Source organism: Ranitomeya variabilis, chromosome 5, assembly GCF_051348905.1.
Source record: "Ranitomeya variabilis isolate aRanVar5 chromosome 5, aRanVar5.hap1, whole genome shotgun sequence".
Classification (NCBI taxonomy): Eukaryota; Metazoa; Chordata; class Amphibia; order Anura; family Dendrobatidae; genus Ranitomeya; species Ranitomeya variabilis.
The window spans coordinates 338777937-338798251 of NC_135236.1; the positions used below are offsets into that span (position 1 = coordinate 338777937).

The 20315-nt window shown below is 44.6% G+C and overlaps 1 protein-coding gene across 3 annotated transcripts in view; it reads left to right on the forward strand.

Moving 5' to 3' along the window:
* DUS4L (dihydrouridine synthase 4 like) overlaps positions 1–20315 on the forward strand; it is a 41452-nt gene that overhangs the window by 3381 nt on the left and 17756 nt on the right. For all 3 annotated transcript variants that reach the window (XM_077264798.1, XM_077264797.1, XM_077264799.1), the window contains exons 3-4: positions 9947–10068; positions 11445–11562. In XM_077264798.1, the coding sequence (XP_077120913.1) occupies positions 9947–10068; positions 11445–11562 (240 nt within the window). The remainder of the gene's footprint in view (positions 1–9946; positions 10069–11444; positions 11563–20315) is intronic.

Below are 20315 nucleotides of genomic sequence, written 5' to 3' on the forward strand. Positions count from 1 at the left end.
ACACTGATTCCAGCGATGTGTCACTTTCTCATCTGCATGATATCATTTTGGTAAAATCAGTGTTTTATCTTCTGCGGATCCCTGAATGCTGAGCTCTGTATAACCCCGAGCACATCACTGATTGGCAGCTTCCTGTGTACACTGTGTATATGATTGGTGGGGGAGGGGTTATACAAAGACCATGAATATGGAGGACTACAAGGCAGCAGGTTTACCAGTCCTCTAGTGATAGAGATGAGCGAATATTTCAATGTTCAGTTCAGGTTACGATTGTCAATTATACAATATTCGCTGAACGCGATTGGAGTCAGTGGGAGAACAGATGAGCGAATATGATCGGAAACAATCAAACATAAATTCGGCACGAATATGGCACATTCGGATTCGGCAATCATTTACCGAACATATTCATCTCTACGGATAATCTGTTGATAAAATAGAGATTTTATTAAAACTACATTAAGCAGCCTAGTAAGTGACATATTGCTGGAATCAGGGTCTCTGTCTCTACATTATGCTGCTCTCAGATTAGGTGGGCAAAACTTGCTGACAGATTCCCTTTAAAAGGCCACTGTCACCCCCTCCAGCCGTTATAAACTAAAAGAGCCACCTTGTGCAGCAGTAATGCTGCATTCTAACAAGGTGGCTCTTTTAGTTTTAGGTGCATGTATTCCCAAAATAAAGGGTTTTATATTTTCGCCAAAATACCTTTCTTTAGCCAGGGAGGCAGGTCCTCACCCCCCTGCTTGTAACGCCACATTGCCGTCACTCAAATGTTCAGGGGTGCCGGGCACCGCCCCCTCAGCGCTGTTTACCCATGAAATCCGGCGCCTGCGCTGTGTATCGCTGTTTGGTGCAGGCGCAGAGAGCTCTGACGTCACAGCCAGGCTTGCAGATTGCGCCTGTGCGGCGAGTGCGGCCACCCACCTTGTGAATCCCAGCCCCGCAGTGTGTTATGCATTATGCAGAGTGCGGGGCTGGGATTCACAAGCAGGGCCGCCGCACAGGCGCAGTCTGCAAGCCTGCATCGGAGGTCAGACGGCCAGAGCTCACTGCGCCTGCACCAAACAGCGATACACAGCGCAGGCGCCGGATTTCATGAGTAAACAGCGCTGAGGGGGCGGCGCTCGGCACCCCTGAAGATTTGAGTGACGGCAATGTGGCGTTACAAGCAGGGGGGTGAGGACCTGCCTCCCTGGCTAAAGACAGGTATTTTGGTGAAAATATAAAACCCTTTATTTTCCTATCGCCACGACAGCACCCACAATGAGAGAGGGGATCCGCCCACCTTCCGGACAGGAACCTACAGGTTAAAAAGGGGCGGCCCCCCTCGCCCTCCAGTTTTGGGTTCCTGTCCGGACGGCGGGAGCCTACAGGTTTCGCTTACCCAGGTCCGCCAAGCCTCTGTGCGGTGTCCGGGTGAGAACGGCAGAGTCGGGGGCCTGGAAGCAGCGTCGGGGGAGGTTCTGTTTTCAGCCTCCCCCCTCGTCTGGCAAGGACCAGCTCGCTGAGCGGTCGAGGTGGCGTTCCCGGGGGAAGGCGCGCCGCCCCGGGTCGTCCACACGTGTGCGACGCTGCAGGAGCACGTCGGCACTTATGACCCGGAAGTAGATGAACGACTTCCGGAGGAGGCCGGGAGGAAGAGCGCGGGACCTTTGAAAAGGAGGCAGCGCTTGGTGAGTAGTGTGCGGCAACATGTCTTCTACAGGAGACGCCGAACACCGACAATTAGCTGAGCAAAGGAGCAGCAGCAGATCTCACACTGGAGATGTGGCACGCGGGCAGCAGGACTCTGGCACGTCACGTCGCATCTCACCCCCTCAGAAACCGGTACTCTATTGTTTCATCAGCAGTGGTAAGTTTGATATTGAGCCATTGACTGATACAGATTGTCTCCTATACTATGCTTTTTTATAGGGAAAAAAGACCTCAAAGTCCAAGCATAAGCAGTGCGCGTTATGCACGGAGCCACTACCTGACACCTATCTAAAGAAATTATGTCAGTTGTGTATATGCCGGACGTTAGAGGAAGAGGCCCCCCTTCGTGTATCAGACTTAAGGGAAGTTATTAGGGAAGAAATAAAATCGTCCCTTAAAATTAAACGGCATGAGAAAAGTAGCATGGAGATAATTTCCGATTCCAGCCCTTCATTACAAGAGGGTGAGTGCTCAGAGAGTTCATCATCAGCCTCCTCAGATGAGGAAGGAAGGCCTTGTTTCTCCACTGATAATATGGAGACTTTAATTAAAGCAGTCCGTGCAACTATGGGGGTGGCAGAGAGCAAAGAGCCAAAAACCACCCAGGAAATCATGTTTGCAGGACTGAATCAGAGAAGTCGCAAAGCTTTCCCCGTGGTAGAGACCATTAAAAATCTGGTCAGACGAGAATGGGACAAGCTGGATAGGGGGTTCTTACCTTCGGCCGCTAAGAGAAGGTACCCCTTTGAGGATGACACCTTATCTCAGTGGGTGAAAATTCCGAAAGTGGATGCGGCAGTAGCCTCTACCTCAAAAACTGCCTCACTACCATTAGAGGATGTAGGACTTCTTAAAGATCCCTCAGACAGAAAGGCTGACATGCTCCTTAAGAAGGTGTGGGAGGCATCATCTGGAGCCTTTAAACCTGCAATCGCAGGCACCTGTACGGCGAGATCAATCATGGTCTGGGTGACTCAGCTGGAAGAACAGCTTAAAGCCAAAACACCTAGGGACAAATTACTAAACTCCCTGTCTCAGGTCAGAGAAGGAGCGGCTTATCTGGCAGATGCCTCAATTGACTCCCTAAAATTGGCTGCAAGATCGGCCGGGCTCTCAAATGCAGCCCGACGGGCGCTTTGGCTAAAGACCTGGAAGGGGGATGCCCAGGCAAAAGCCAAATTATGCTCTATTCCATGTAGGGGTGAGTACCTATTCGGCCCGGTGCTAGATGACATCCTTGCGAAGGCAGAGGATAGGAAGAAAGGATTTCCTAAAACCTTTAATCCCACTTTTAGGAACGCCTTCCGGAGACGCATACCCTTCAGGAAATTCCAGTCAGACCAGCAGGGATATAATCGGGACTGGGAGACATCGGATCAGAAGAAGAAAGGTGGATACTATAAAAACCCTTCATCTTTCTCAAGACGAAGACGCAGATAAAGCAGGTCTGCCAGTAGGGGGAAGACTAAAGTTCTTCTCAGCAGAATGGCAGAAGATAACTTCTAGTGCCTGGATAATGGGGGTAGTCGGGTCAGGTTTAAAATTAGAGTTTTTGAGAACTCCCCCAAATCATTTTATTGTAACATCGCTGGATACTCCGGCCCAACAACAGGCCTTAGAATTAGAGATTCAACAATTGATTACAAAGCGAGTTATTGAAGAAGTACCGAAACATCAGGAGAAAACGGGCTTTTATTCTCCGCTGTTCTTAATCTCTAAGCCTGATGGGTCCTTTAGGACTATTATAAATTTACGTAAATTGAATGAATATCTTCAGTACTTTTAAAATGGAATCCATCAGATCAACAACTAAGCTTTTGTTTCCTAGGTGCTACATGTCAGTGTTGGATCTCAAAGATGCGTATTACCATCTTCCAGTTCACCGAGATCATCAGCAATTCCTCAGGATGGCAGTATGGGTAAACCATCAGATTAAGCATTTCCAGTTTTTAGCAATGCCCTTTGGCCTATCCATGGCACCTAGAATTTTTACAAAGGTTGTGTCGGAAGTAATGGCCCATGTCAGGGAAAAAGAAACACTGGTAGTGCCCTATCTAGACGATTTTTTAATAATTGGAAATTCTATCGCTCAGTGTACATCTAGGGTAAATGCCATAATATCATCCCTACAGGGACTCGGATGGATAATCAACTGGGAAAAGTCAAAACTAGAACCCACAAGACATCAATCATTCCTAGGTGTTCTTCTAGACTCAGAAAATCAGTCATCCTTCCTACCAGAAGAAAAGAAGCAGAAGATCATTCAGAAGATCACGGCCGTAAGGAAAGCTCCAAACTTAAGTTTAAGAGACGCAATGTCTCTTCTAGGATCTTTGACTGCGTGTATATCGGCGGTGAGATGGGCTCAGTCTCACACCCGAATGCTTCAATACGAGGTGCTTCAAGCAGAGAAAGATCTTCACGGTGCTCTGAGCGGGAAGTTCAGTATATCACCTGCCACTCTTCACGACCTCAACTGGTGGCTAGATCCAGTACATTTGTCAAAAGGAGTCCTCTGGACCATTACTCCGGACAACGTGGTCACGACAGATGCCAGTCCATTCGGTTGGGGAGCTCATATGGGAGACCTTCTAACCCAGGGGCGTTGGTCAATTCTAGAGTCCCAAAATTCCTCAAACCTAAGAGAGCTGGCTGCAGTCAACCAGGCTCTTCTTTGCTTGCTACCTTCCCTGAAGAATTCGCACGTACAAATACAGACAGACAACATGACTGTAGTGTCCTACATCAATCATCAGGGAGGGACAAGGTCACGATCCCTAATGACCACTGCAGCACAGATATTGTCTCTGGCCGAGGATCACTTACAGTCTCTGTCGGCAGTTCATATAGAAGGGAAACTCAATATAGAAGCAGACTACCTCAGTCGCCATTCCCTTCGTCAGGGAGAGTGGTCCCTAAACCAGCACATATTCAATCAGATAACCAACCTGTGGGGATTGCCGACAATATATCTGTTTGCTACGAGGGAGAACAGGAAAGTCAGGAGGTTCGCATCCCTACACATAGCAGACCAACCTCTCATAGTGGACTCCCTTCGCGTCCATTGGGACTTCCGGCTAGCATATGCCTTCCCTCCTATGTGTCTAATTCCGATAGTTCTCAGGAAGATCCGGGAGGAAGGAGCCAGAGTAATTTTAATCGCCCCCTTCTGGCCCAGGAGGCCTTGGTTTTCTCTCCTCAAAACAATGTCTGTCACCGATCCCTGGGTGTTGCCAGTGGTTCCAGATCTCCTCTCTCAAGGTCCATTTCGTCATCCAAATTTGGAGACTCTTCACTTAACAGCGTGGAACTTGAGAGGGAGCTTCTGAAGGAAAGGGGGTTCTCCGATGCTTTAATAACTACCTTATTGAAAAGCAGGAAGGAGGTTACAACAAAAATCTATTCGAAAATTTGGAAAAAATTCCTTATGTTTTATCAGAAACCATTGGGAGATAATGCTCCGATTTCAGCCATTTTAGAGTTCCTTCAAAAAGGCTGGGAATTGGGTCTAGCGGTCAACACTCTAAGGGTTCATGTTTCAGCCTTAGGAGCTCTGTACAACAGTGATGTAGCTGGTAATAGATGGGTTGCTAGGTTTATTAAGGCATGTCAGCGTTCTAAACCAATCCATATTGTAAGAATACCCCCTTGGGATCTAAATCTGGTGCTTGACGCATTGACCGAACCTCCCTTTGAGCCATTAGAATCTATTTCGATTAAAAATTTAACCTTAAAAACAGCTCTACTTTTAGCATTAACATCTGCCAGGAGGGTCAGTGATATACATGCGCTGTCAGTAGATCCTCCCTACTTAATAGTTCTCCAGGACAAGATTATCTTAAAACCTGATCCTGCATACTTGCCAAAAGTGGCAACTAAATTTCATAGAAGTCAGGAGATTTATTTACCATCTTTCTATGAAAATCCAGGTTCAGAGGAGGAGGAGAAATATCATACCTTAGACGTAAAGAGGGCAATATTAGAATACCTGGATAGGACACAAAGCTGGAGACAGAGTAGGGCTCTGTTTATTTCTTTCCAGAGTCAGAAAAAGGGTTCTGGTGTCACGAAAAACTCTATCGCCAGATGGATTAGAGAAGCGATATGTCTTGCCTACTCTGCCAAGGGAGTAACACCACCAGAAGGCATCAGGGCGCACTCCACTCGGGCCATGGCATCATCCTGGGCGGAGAAGGCAGATGTCCCCATTGAAATGATATGTAAGGCGGCAACTTGGTCATCACCTTCCACCTTTTATAAGCACTATCGCCTTGATCTATCTGCTAATTCCAGCTTACAGTTTGGCCGTTCTGTACTTAGTGCTGTAGTCCCTCCCAGTTAATAGTCTTTGAAAGTCTCTCGTTGTGGGTGCTGTCGTGGCGATAGGAAAACCGGTTTTTACGTACCGGTAATAGGATTTTACAGAGTCCACGACAGCACCCATACATTCCCCCCCGTATTTAGTTACTTATTCCTGCACTCTGTTGGAAGGTGTGCCTTAAAGATCACTCTATAGAGGTGGTGGTATTTAGTAGTGTTTAAGATAATATTGTCATGTACTGATTCATTGGCGGTATCCCTTGTACTCTGGAACACAAACTGGAGGGCGAGGGGGGCCGCCCCTTTTTAACCTGTAGGTTCCTGTCCGGAAGGTGGGCGGATCCCCTCTCTCGTTGTGGGTGCTGTCGTGGACTCTGTAAAATCCTATTACCGGTACGTAAAAACCGGTTTTGGGAATACATGCACCTAAAACTAAAAGAGCCACCTTGTTAGAATGCAGCATTACTGCTGCACAAGGTGGCTCTTTTAGTTTATAACGGCTGGAGGGGGGTGACAGTGGCCCTTTAACATTGAGCAGAATTAAGTCTGTTTACCGCTGCTACTGGGAATATTTCTTTTTTTTTACTGTGGACCCAAGAACTAACAGGCAGGTTGTTGCTAAGTACCAGCCTGTTATAAATGGAGACAGCTCAGAGCGGTCACGGTGTGACTGGTGGTGTCATGCTGATTGACAGCCAGCTACCCAGAGTTACACAGCAGTGAATCGGCTGTCAGTCAGCATGACTTTGGAGGTTCCATCGACACCGGAGAAGAGAAGCCGCTGCTTTGTTGATGTGACGTCCGCGGAAACCGCAGAATTTCCATCAGGAGTGGTCTGTGACCGCACTGAGCTGGCAGAGATTATCACTGGGCAGAAGAGGTAGGTCGTTGGGAACTAACTGCCTTTTAGGCCCATCGTAAATAAAAATATAAAAGCAAGCTTCCCAGATAACCCCGTTAAACATGTTACGCTAGGGCTTGTAACATATATTCTTACCTCCAGCAGCTAAACAGCACAGATAATTTACCGCTTTTAATAGTTTAGAAAGCACCTTGCTCCTGTTACTAAGCCATTGTATCTTGGTCAACAGCTGCCAATGCAGTATGATGCTCCCACAGTTTCCACACACAGTATGATATCCCCACAGACTCGCTCACAGTATATTATCCCCTTACACAGTATAATGTCTCCACAAATCCCCCTTACACAATATAATGGCCCAACAAAACCCCCCTACACACTATGATGTCCCTTCACACAGTATGTCACCATTGAACACCCTGCACTGTATAGTGTCCCCACACAGCTCCCATACACAGTGTAATGTCCCCAAACAGGTCCTCACATAGTGTTATATCCCCACACACCCTACCATGTTGATTGATGTCTTCACACAGACCCTTGCACAGTATTATGTCCCCACACAGCCCCCTTGTATAGTATTACGTTCCCACACAGCCCCCTTATACAGTATTTACGTTCCCACACAGCCCCTTGCACAGTATTATGTCCCCACACAGCCCCCTTATACAGTATTATGTCCCCACACAGCCCCCTTATACAGTATTACGTTCCCACACAGCCCTTTTGCACAGTATTATGTTCCCACACAGCCCCCTTATACAGTATTACGTTCCCACACAGCCCTTTTGCACAGTATTATGTTCCCACACAGCCCCCTTTTACAGTATTACGTTCCCACACAGCCCTTTTGCACAGTATTATGTTCCCACACAGCCCCCTTATACAGTATTACGTTCCCACACAGCCCTTTTGCACAGTATTATGTTCCCACACAGCCCCCTTTTACATTATTACGTTCCCACACAGCCCTTTTGCACAGTATTATGTTCCCACACAGCCCCCTTATACAGTATTACGTTCCCACACAGCCCTTTTGCACAGTATTATGTTCCCACACAGCCCCCTTATACAGTACTATGTTCCCACACAGCCCTTTTGCACAGTATTATGTTCCCACACAGCCCCCTTATACAGTATTACGTTCCCACACAGCCCTTTTCCACAGTATTATGTTCCCACACAGCCCCCTTATACAGTATTATGTCCCCACACAGCCCCCTTATAAGGTAGTATGTTCCCACACAGCCCTTTTGCACAGTATTATGTCCCCACACAGCCCCTGTATACAGTATTATGTTCCCACACAGCCCTTTTGCACAGTATTATGTCCCCACACAGCCCCCTTATACAGTATTACGTTCCCACACAGCCCTTTTGCACAGTATTATGTTCCCACACAGCCCCCTTATAAGGTATTATGTCCCCACACAGCCCCCTTATAAGGTATTATGTTCCCACACAGCCCCCTTATAAGGTATTATGTTCCCACACAGCCCCCTTATACAGTATTACGTTCCCACACAGCCCTTTTGCACAGTATTATGTTCCCACACAGCCCCCTTATACAGTATTATGTCCCCACACAGCCCCCTTATAAGGTATTATGTTCCCACACAGCCCCCTTATAAGGTATTATGTTCCCACACAGCCCCCTTATAAGGTATTATGTCCCCACACAGCCCCCTTATAAGGTAGTATGTTCCCACACAGCCCCCTTATAAGGTATTATGTCCCCACACAGCCCCCTTATAAGGTATTATGTTCCCACACAGCCCCCTTATAAGGTATTATGTTCCCACACAGCCCCCTTATAAGGTATTATGTTCCCACACAGCCCCCTTATAAGGTATTATGTCCCCACACAGCCCCCTTATAAGGTATTATGTTCCCACACAGCCCCCTTATAAGGTATTATGTTCCCACACAGCCCCCTTATAAGGTATTATGTTCCCACACAGCCCCCTTATAAGGTATTATGTCCCCACACAGCCCCCTTATAAGGTAGTATGTTCCCACACAGCCCTTTTGCACAGTATTATGTCCCCACACAGCCCCCTTATACAGTATTATGTCCCCACACAGCCCCCTTATAAGGTATTATGTTCCCACACAGCCCCCTTATAAGGTATTATGTTCCCACACAGCCCCCTTATAAGGTATTATGTCCCCACACAGCCCCCTTATAAGGTAGTATGTTCCCACACAGCCCCCTTATAAGGTATTATGTCCCCACACAGCCCCCTTATAAGGTATTATGTTCCCACACAGCCCCCTTATAAGGTATTATGTTCCCACACAGCCCCCTTATAAGGTATTATGTTCCCACACAGCCCCCTTATAAGGTATTATGTCCCCACACAGCCCCCTTATAAGGTATTATGTTCCCACACAGCCCCCTTATAAGGTATTATGTTCCCACACAGCCCCCTTATAAGGTATTATGTTCCCACACAGCCCCCTTATAAGGTATTATGTCCCCACACAGCCCCCTTATAAGGTAGTATGTTCCCACACAGCCCTTTTGCACAGTATTATGTCCCCACACAGCCCCCTTATACAGTATTATGTTACTACACAGCCCCCTTATACAGTATTATGTCCCCACGCAGCCCCCTTATACAGTATTATGTTCCCACACAGCCCTTTTGCACAGTATTATGTTCCCACACAGCCCCCTTATACAGTATTACGTTCCCATACAGCCCTTTTGCACAGTATTATGTTCCCACACAGCCCTTTTGCACAGTATTATGTCCCCACAGGTTTCCACAATGCACAAAGGCTTAATGCTGGAAGAGGGAGATGATGCCTCCATGCTATTAGTGTTTTCCCGAGGAGACAGATCCCAATAGAAGTGAGATGCCGGTTGGGGGATGGCTTTGTGGTGCAGGGCTCCACTGGTTCTAGCCCTGTTGCTGTCCCAGTCCGCGTGACGTACCAGAACAGCCTAAAGGTCGCATATGGCCGCAGACCGCACAGTGTCCAGGTCTGGAGTAGAGCCTTATATTTTCTTTTTCCTTCTATATTGGTATTTATGGGTGTTCTTTCCTTTCCCTCTGCCAGATTGGCGTTTAGGAACCTGGTGAGGAAGTATGGCTGTGACTTGTGCTACACACCAATGATAGTTGCGGCTGACTTCATCAAATCTGCTAAAGCCAGAAACAATGAATTCACCACAAACCAAGGTACCTGTGAAACAATGATTACAAGGTCGTATGAAAGCAGAAACTTCATTCTAGCAGTCATTATTGTTAATGGAGGGAGTGACCAGATGGAAGAAACTGTGAGGAAGTAAAATGTTAGCGTTTTGTGCAGACCTCGGCCATACCATGCAGTCACCCGGATATTGAGCCCACAGATTGGCTGCAGGGTGAGGTGACTGCACCCTGCAGCGATGATCAAACTGGGGTGCTGGAGTGACAGGGTGTCGGACTGCTAGGTGACACTTAGTTCTTTCTTTTTTAAAGTGAATCTGAAATCTAATCCATGCTGCCCGAACCACGGCCTCATATATCAGACACTGGCTTCATTATTTCATCCATGTATGTGTGACTCTGAAAGGCTGCGGCATTCCAGAGAAAAACATCAATAGCCATCAGGGACCGAGCTGCGCATAAGACTTGCCGGACTGGCGAGTCCTCTTCTCTCCGCCGGCTCCCCTGGAGTGACGGTTCGCCCCCTATACACAAGGACGAACCTGTCACTCGGCAGCAGGCGGTGAGAAGCCGCGGCCGACCTGCCTGTCTGACTAGTCTCCCAGAGGCTATGAAAGTGTCAGCTCTGAACTAGGGTAGGAAATCCAGTATATGGCCTCTCTTCCACAATGAGTATTTGGTGCATGTTTGATGTTGCAGCATTTCGGGACCTATTACCCAAATTAAGTCATTTGCTTTTTTTTTCATTTAGTTTTTCATGTCTGTGTTTCATTTTTCAGGTGTAGTTTTTGTCTCTTTATGGTGTGTCACATTTTAAATAAACCTTTTTTGTTTTGCATTCTTCCTTTTTTTTATTGGTGAAGTTATGTACGGAGTCTGTGTATTTTTTTTATCTGCAGATTTTCCTCATCTCATTCAGGTCCATGGGGCAAATAAACAAGTAAAACACATATTTACAACGTGAGAAACTGACATCTTGTGGATCTCCGAAACGCACCGCAAGTTTACGCTGTACATAAAAGCAAATAATTGAGCATGAGATTTCTATGATTCACTTTGGAAGGTTTATTTGCTGGGATTTTTGTGCAGCTAAAATATGCAGCAAATACTCATAGTGGGACCTTTGCCTAAAATGTTTGGGGGCTTTAGGTAATATCTGGTGCGGTCAGAACTACGGTACTGTCTTCATATAGAAAATGTTTCTCAGTTTTCCAGATAGAACTACTGGGGCATATACCATGCGGGGAGCATAAAAATCATTGTGATTAGAAGATTTTTTTGTGTTACCACGACCCCACTTTACATATGTTTACTATATCGCTTTATTTTCTCACTTTTATCTTAATTGTCAGGATTTAGCCACTTTAATCTTCTTGATAACATTCCTATTTAATGTGTAACTTTAGGAGACCAGCCACTTGTTGTACAGTTTGCTGCTAAAGATGCCCAGGTTTTAGCTGATGCAGCTCTTCTCGTCTGCCCTTTTGCTGGAGGGATTGATCTCAATTGTGGCTGTCCTCAGAGGTAAGACTAGACTGTATTCATCCTGCTTTATCAATATGACAGAAAACGTCCAAAAGTGACACCATTCTAAAAACTGCACCCCTCAAGGTGTTCAAAACCACATTCAAGTGCTTCACGGGAATTAATGGAATGTAGAAGGAAAAAATGAACATTTCACTTTTTTTCACAAAAATGTTACTTCAGACCCAATTTTTTTTATTTTTGCAAGGGTAACAAGAAAACACTGACCACAAAATTTGTTGTCTAATTTCTTCTGATACGCCGATACCCCATAAATGAGGGGAAATTACTGTCTGGGCACACGGCAGAACTCGGAAGGGAAGGAGCGCCATTTCACATTTTGAATGTAAAATTTCCTGGAATCATTAGCGGATATCATGTTACATTTGTAGAGCCCCTGATGTGCATAAACAGTGGAAACCGCTCACAAGTGACACCATTTTGGAAACTAGACCCCTCAAAGAACTTATTTAGATGTTCGGTGAGCACCATGAACCCTCAGGTGCTTCTCAGAAGTTTATAACGTTGAGCTGTGAAAATAAAAATAAAAAAATCTAATTTTTCTCACAAAAATGTTTTTAGCCCCAAATTTTGCATTTTCACAAGGGTAACAGGAGAAATTTTACACCATACAATTTGTTTTGCAATTTCTCCTGAGTACACTAATACCCCACATGTGGGAGAAAACTGCTGTTTTGGTGCACGTCAGGCTCAGAAGGGAAGGAGCGCCATTTGTCCTTTTGAATGTACAGTTGTGCTCTACCCCAGCAGAACTTATGCTTTCTTGGTCTTTTTTCAGAGATTATGGATGATAACACCAAAACTTTTTCTCCACTCATGGTTAGTGGTTGGGTGAAGCCATTTATTGTCATACTACTGTGTTTTCTCTTTTTAAATCATAATGACAACCCAAAACATCCAAATTATCCTGATCAAAAGTTCACATACCCTGGTGATTTTGACCTAATATCATGCACAGAAGTTGACACAAATGGGTTTGAATGACTACTAAAGGTAACATCCTCTCCTGTGACCTGTTTGCTTGTAATCAGTGTATGTGCATAAAAGCTAAGTAAGTTTCCGGGATCCAGACAGACTCTTGCATCTTTCATCCAGCCACTGACATTTCTGGATAGTGAGTCATGGTGAAAGCAAAAGAATTTGTCAACGGATCTACGAGAAAAGGTAGTTGAACTGTATAAAACAGGAAAGGGATACAAAATTATATCCAAGGAATTGATAATGCCAGTCAGCAGCGTTCAAATGTGATTAACAAATGAAAAATCAGGGGCTCTGTAGAAACAAAGCCACGGTCAGATAGACCAACAAAAATGTCATCCACAAAAATTGTTCGGGATGCAAAGAAAAACCCACAAATAACATTAGCTGAAATACCTGGACTCTCTGAAAACTAGCGGTGTGGCTGTTTCAAGATGCACAATAAGGGTATGTGCACACACTGCGGATTTTGCTGCGGAACCGCAGCGGTTTCCCATGAGTTTACAGTACAATGTAAACCTATGGGAAACGAAATCCGCAGTGCACATGCTGCGGAAAAAACAGCGCGGAAACGCAGCGGTTTATATTAATTCTTTGTGCGGATTCCGCTGCGGGTTTACACCTGCTCCAATAGAAAACTGCAGGTGAAAACCCGCAGAGGAAACCGCAATAGAAACTGCAATAAATCCGCAGTAAAAACCGCAGCTGTTTTGCGCTGCGGATTTATCAAATCCGCTGCGGAAAATTCCGCAATGGAATCCGCAGCGTGCGCACAAGCCCTAAGGAGGCACTTGAAGAAAAATGAGCTGCATGTCGAGTCGTCAGAAGAAATCCATTACTGCGCAAATGCCACAATGTATCTCGCCTACAATACGCAAAACAGCACAGACACAAGCCTCAAAACTTCTGGAACATGGTAATTTGGAGTGATGAGACAAAAAAATTGAACTTTTTGTCCACAACCATGAGGCTATGTGCACACGTCCAGAATTGCCGCGGAGATTTACGCTGCAGTTCCGCAACTGTGCCACTGGTAAAACACATGCGGAATTGGCATGCGTTTTCCCGCTAAACACTAGAGTTTTACAAGCGTAATTAGCTTGCAGAATGCTAGCGTTTTCAAAGCGATCTGTAGCATTGCTTGGAAAACTGATTGACGGGTTGATCACACTTGTCAAGCAGTGTTTGACAAGTGTGACCAGCGTTTTACTATTGATGCTGCCTATGCAGCATCAATAGTAAAAAGATCTAATGTTAAAAAAAAATTAAAAAAATCGTGATATTCTCACCTTCCGGCGTCCCTCGCAGCGTTCACGCTCCTCACGATGCTTCCGTTCCCAATAATGCCTCGCGGCAATGGCCCCAGATGACGTAGCGGTATCGCGAGACCTCTACGTCATCACAGGTCATTGCCGTGAGGCATTACTGGAAACGGAAGGCTGCAGGGGACGCCGGAAGGTGAGAATATCACGATTTTTTATTTTTAACCTTAGATCTTTTTACTATTGATGCTGTATAGGCTCGATCCATATGTAATCCACTCCCCCGAAAATTATCAGCCTGTTATTGCGGATTTCATGGCAGCTCAGGAATCCAATTTGACATATCAGGCTCCCTGAATTTGACTTTTTCAGTGAGGAAATAATAAAAATTATGGTGGCCCAGACAAATTTGTACTTCTGTGTATCAAATTTTCACCCAAAATCCCAGGTCATCATACGCCAGATGAACCCATGTAAATGCAGCAGAGATGACATTTTGGGGCATTGTGCTGCATATATGGGCAAGGATTCGGCAATAATGGAGTATACTTGACATGATTTGAAGCGATCCCAACATTTTTGCATTATAGTGATAATGTATATAGTGTCCTCCTCAAGACGATCTTAACTTTGATAGTCTATATAAAATTCAGCCAGTAGTTCAACACTTCAGCAGAAAAATTTGCTGAGGTGTACATACCCCAAAGGGACATCTGTATAGATGAATCTCTGGTTCAGAGGGAGGCTAAAATTCCAACAATACCTGCCCAGTAAACTATGGAAGCTGTGCGAGAGAACCTCAGGGTACACCCAAAGATTTAGGGTCTACCCTGAATACCCCCCTGTCCTGGGCTTGAGTAGGAAAATTATGTGGGAATTGCTGCACCCACTGATGGATAATGGTTATCACCTCTACATTGACAACTTTTACACCAGCATCCCACTCTTCAAGACCCTCTCTGTCAGAGGTACAGTTGGATGCGGCACCGTGTGAAAAAATCAGAGGCCTATCTACGCCGCTAATTGGGCAACTGCTGAGAAAGGGCAAAAGCAGAGCCCAAGGCAGCAACAACATGCAGGTAGTCAAGTATAAGGACATGAGGGATATTCTTATCTTGACCACCATACACTGTGACAACAGCACCCTTATCACTGTCCGAGGTGCCACAACAGAAGTTCCAAAGCCAGATTGTACCCTGCATTATAATAAGTACACCAGGGGTGTAGATCTCTCCAATCAGGTCCTCAAACCATACAGTGCCGTGCAAAAAGCTAAAGTATGGCACAAAAAATTGGCCATGCACATTGTACACATGGCACTGCGATTTGCAGGCAATACGGGGACATTCCTTCAGTTTCAGGAGGTAGTCATGTTTGGCACTCAGGAAGGTGAGGGTCCCAGTACTTCTGACACTGATAGTGCCCATATCGTCCCTGGTCAACATTTTCCAGGAGAGGTTCTCCAAACAGCGAGGAAGGGAAGAGCACAAAAAGGTGCAGAGTATGCTCCAAGAGGGGAATAAGCAAAAACACAATTTACCTTTTGAAAACCTGCCCTGAGGAACCTGCCCTTTGCATTACGAATTGATTCAAAGCGTACCACACGTCGGTAAATTTACTAAAATTTGTTTTTGACTTGTTGACACAATACATTATAACTTTATATACCAGTAAAACGAAAAGCATTATTATCATTACTATAAAACTATTCCTCTAGATAAATTCCCTGAGGGGTGTAGTTTCCAAAATTGGGTCACTTGTGGGGTATTTCTACTTTGTAGGCGCTTTAGGGGCTCTCCAAACGAGACATGGCACTAGCAGACCATTCTATCAAAGTCTGTGCTCCAAACTGTTACTGCTTCCCTTCCGAGCCCTGCCATGTGCCCAAACAGTAGTTTTCCCCTACATATAGAGTATCGGTGTATTCGGGGGAAATTGCACAACAATGTTTGGAGTCCATTTTCTCCTCTTAGCCTTGTGAACATAAAAAATTTAGGCTAAAAAACATTTTGGGGAAAAAAATGTGATTTTTTTTTTTTTTTTTTTTTTTATTTACACGGGTCTATGTTATAAAGTTCTGTGACGCACATGGGGTTCAAGGTAATCGCCACACATCTAGAGAAGTTCCTTGAGGGGTCTAGTTTCCAAAATGGTGTCACTTGTGCGGGGTTTCTACAGTGTAAGCACATCAGGGGTTCTCCAAATGCGACAAGGTGTCCAATCTGGTTTCCAGCCAATTTTGCGTTCAAAAAGTCAGACGGTGCGCCTTCCCTCCTGAGCCCTGCTGTGCGCCCAAACAGTGGTTTTCCCCCATATGTGGGGTATTGGCGTATTGAGGAGAAATTGCACAACAAATTTTGGGGTCCGTATTCTCCTGTTACCCTTGTGAAAATAAAAAAATGGGTCTAAAGTAAAATCTTTGTATAGTATAGCATGGCACAGCTATAGTGGTGCTCAATTAGGTTCACAAACCAATCGTATAGTGAAAAGTAAAAATTGGCACTCAACTCTTATGGATGAGAAGAAGAAAGATAAATTTATTGCAGTCCAACATAAACGTTTCGGTCAAATCATGACCTTCAGTATACCGACTTCTCAAGTGATGTCTGTATCAGGCAGTAATGCTAGAAATGAAACGTCATTTATTGCACCGTGGGGTAATCCAGCCCCAGATGTGGAGATCGTTCCTGTGCCATTAATAATGGTAGTATAAAGTTTATAGTCCGGTTCAGCCGGATCCAGTGGTCAGTAGACCAACTAGTAGTATGGAGAGCTCTGTGTGCTCATATCGGTGGTGAATAGTGGCGATAAGGCAGCTCATCTAACGCGGTGGCCGGACTGTTGGACTGCAATAAATGTATCTTTCTTCATCTCATCCATACAAGTAAAGTGCCAATTTTTACTTTTCACTAAAGTAAAATGTTTGTGATAAAAAGTTAAATGTTTATTTTTTCCTTCCAAATTCCATTAATTCCTGTGAAGCACTGTAAGGGTTAATAAACTTCTTGAATGTGGTTTTGATTACCTTTAAGGGTGCAGTTTTTAGAATGGCGTCACTTTTGGATATCTTCTGTCATATAGACTCCTCAAAGTCACTTCAAATGTGATGTGGTTCCTAAAAAAAAAAAAAAAAAGTCTTGTAAATTTTGCTAAAAAATGAGAAATCGCTGGTCAACTTTAACCTTTCTAACTTCTTAAAAAAAAAAAAAAAAAATATATATATATATATATATATATATATATATATATATATATATATATATATATATATATATATATATTTAAAAAATTGCGTTGATGTAAAGTAGACATGTGGGAAATGTTGTTTATTAACATAACTCTCTGATTTAAGGGCATCAAAACTAAGTTAGAAAATTGCGAAATTTTCACTAAATTTCTGATATCATGAAGTGCAATATGTCACGAGAATCAGTGGGATCCGTTAAAGCGTTCCAGAGTTATTACCTCATAAAGTGACTGGCCAGAATTGAAAAGAATATGAAAATCTGTTTTGAGGTGAAGGGGTTAAACGTCATTGTACCAGCATCGCTTTTGAAGCAGAAGTTGCTTGAGGAAAACGACAGCGATGTTTTTCCTCAAGTGTCTTTTCCTTTAGATGGTTTTTGCGGTGGCTTTGCTGACAATGTTTCTGTTTTTTAGATTGCATATATAAAATAAAGGCGGCTGAAGCCATTAGCGTAATGGACTGATCACTTCTTTTAGCCGCTTCACAGCTTACAATCCCTGAAGCAGTTAAAAGAAGCTACATAAGATGGAACATATGAGGAGCAGGACATTTTTACATTGCATAAGTTCTTTTTTTTTTTTTTTCTCAATTTCTTTTTTTTTCTAGTAACCTTTCAGGCTGGTTGCAGGCGGAATCCGCCAGAAAAAGACATTGTGTGCACATACACTTAGGCTAGGTTCACATTGCGTTATTGGGTGATCGCTAACGGACAGCATTGCACGGCGAAAATGTCGCAATTAACGCCGTGCAACGGGTCCGTTAGCGCACCCATTGACAGCAATGTAAACTTTGCCTGCAGCGCATCGCTAGGTCCGTTCCCCGCTGTGGCAGATCGGGGATCTGCACTAGCGGGGACGTTAACGCGACCCCTAAACGCGGCCCCAAAAAATACATTGCGTTAGCGCAATCCGCTAGCGCTAAACGGATTGCCCGAACGCAATGTGAACCTAGCCTTAGAAGCGGTATCAAGCAAAAACACCAACTTTGCCATTGTAGCTTACTGACGATTGCCAGCTTCCTTAGGATCTGGCTACCGAAAATGCCAGTGATCTGGTATCATACAGTGAAAAGAGTGGTAGAATAGCTGCTGGCATCATTTGCTACAGGAAAAAAAAGTAGTATTTTGATGCGCAATTGTGAAAAAAAAACGTATGTTTCAAAATTGTAAAAAAATGGATGTGTGTTACGTGTGTTCTTGTTTTATATTTGTACAGGAATTCAACTTGGGACCTATCAATTTTTTTTTTTTTTTTTTTTTTTTATTTATTTATTTTTTTTTAAGCCTTGAATCATTTGATTTTATGTTTGTGTGAGTTGTGTTTTCAGCCGGAAATGCGCTCATTGCTGACCCCCGTCACGTGATCGGGGGTCTGCGATGCGTCGGCATGACAACCAGAGGTCTCCTTGAGACCTCTATGGTTGTTGATGCCGGTTTGCTATGAGCGCCACCCTGTGGTCGGCGCTCATAGCAGTGCTGTAATTCTGCTGCATAGAGGTGATCTGTGCATTTTTTTTTTTATATATTAAAGGGAACCTATCACCCCGTTTTTTTCGGTATGAGATAAAAATACTGTTAAATAGGGCCTGAGCTGTGCATTACAATAGTGTAGTTTGTGGACCCCGATTCCCCACCTATGCTGCCGAAATACGTTACCAAAGTAGTCATTTTCGCCTGTCAATCAGGCTGGTCAGGTCGGATGGGCGTGGCTTCTTCCCCCAGATATTGCGTAGTTTTCCGTTGGTGGCGTAGTGGTGTGCGCATGTCCAACGTCCCCAATCCTGCACGGGGGGGTGAAAATAGCAGCGATGTCCGTTATTCCATTGGTGGTCGGTGGGCGCGGCCATCTTCCTTTGGCCGCGCGTGCGCAGAAGCGGCGCTCTGCTGGCCGCGGCTTCAGGAAAATGGCCGCCGCGATCTCCATCTGCGCACGCGCGGCATCCCGCGGCCATTTTCCTGAAGCCGCGGCCAGCAGAGCGCCGCTTCTGCGCACGCGCGGCCAAAGGAAGATGGCCGCGCCCACCGACCACCAATGGAATAACGGACATCGCTGCTATTTTCACCCCCCCCGTGCAGGATTGGGGACCTTGGACATGCGCACACCACTACGCCACCAACGGAAAACTACACAATATCTGGGGGAAGAAGCCACGCCCATCCGACCTGACCAGCCTGATTGACAGGCGAAAATGACTACTTTGGTAACGTATTTCGGCAGCATAGGTGGGGAATCGGGGTCCACAAACTACACTATTGTAATGCACAGCTCAGGCCCTATTTAACAGTATTTTTATCTCATACCGAAAAAAACGGGGTGATAGGTTCCCTTTAAGTTTTTGGTGGGACAGCAGTTGGTTCGACTTGGGAATTTTGGACATCGTAATTATTGGTGTTAATGACCTTATGCACAGTCACTCTTTTTAAATATGTATTAAATGTTATTATGTTATTGTATGTATTTATGTATCTTTAGAATACTTTTAATAATTTTTAGATCTAGGTATCTGATTTTATATGGGTTTATATCTGTTTTATTGGTTCATGTATCACAAATAATGTCTTTGATTCACCTACTTACCATTCACTTATATTGTTAAAGCGCGGAGTTCAGGAAGTCATTATTTACAATGAGGGAAGTTCGTCAATCGGCGCATGCGCAGTTACGAGCCGACATTGATCTCAGCTGTGAGTGGGGGTATAAATATACGGGACGTTGCAGCGTACATACATGCCCCTATTTGAGGAAGCCATTATGGCGAAACGGCGCTGTCGGGGTCACTGATGGGCACACAGGAAAGGACACATACTTATGTGAGTAAAACAGGATTTCAGCTGCTATAGTTAAATTTATATCTGTTAATATTTTCTGCACTAGGCACTTTCATCATATTTATCAGTGGTGTTATATACAGATCGACCTGGGAGGTGTAAAGCTGTAACAGGCTTGGTATTTTGATAACCGCAATTTTTAGCACTATGCACTTTTTTGATTAAATTTGGGTCTCAGAAGCGTACATATACGTTTTTTCAGTAGTATATGCATGTGAATTATTACTTAAAACACAATTATTGAGAATCGCTTCTATCCCAGGGATATGGTTATTCAGCGATATGCCCTGCTTGTATAGGCCAGTTTATTGATTATAAGGCAGGTCCTAATGCCTATAATATAAAAGCTCAAGGGTGGTGCAGTTTTATGCTGCTGTATCCATTTTCTGTTCTCTTGTTGTTGTGCCATCAGTATTTT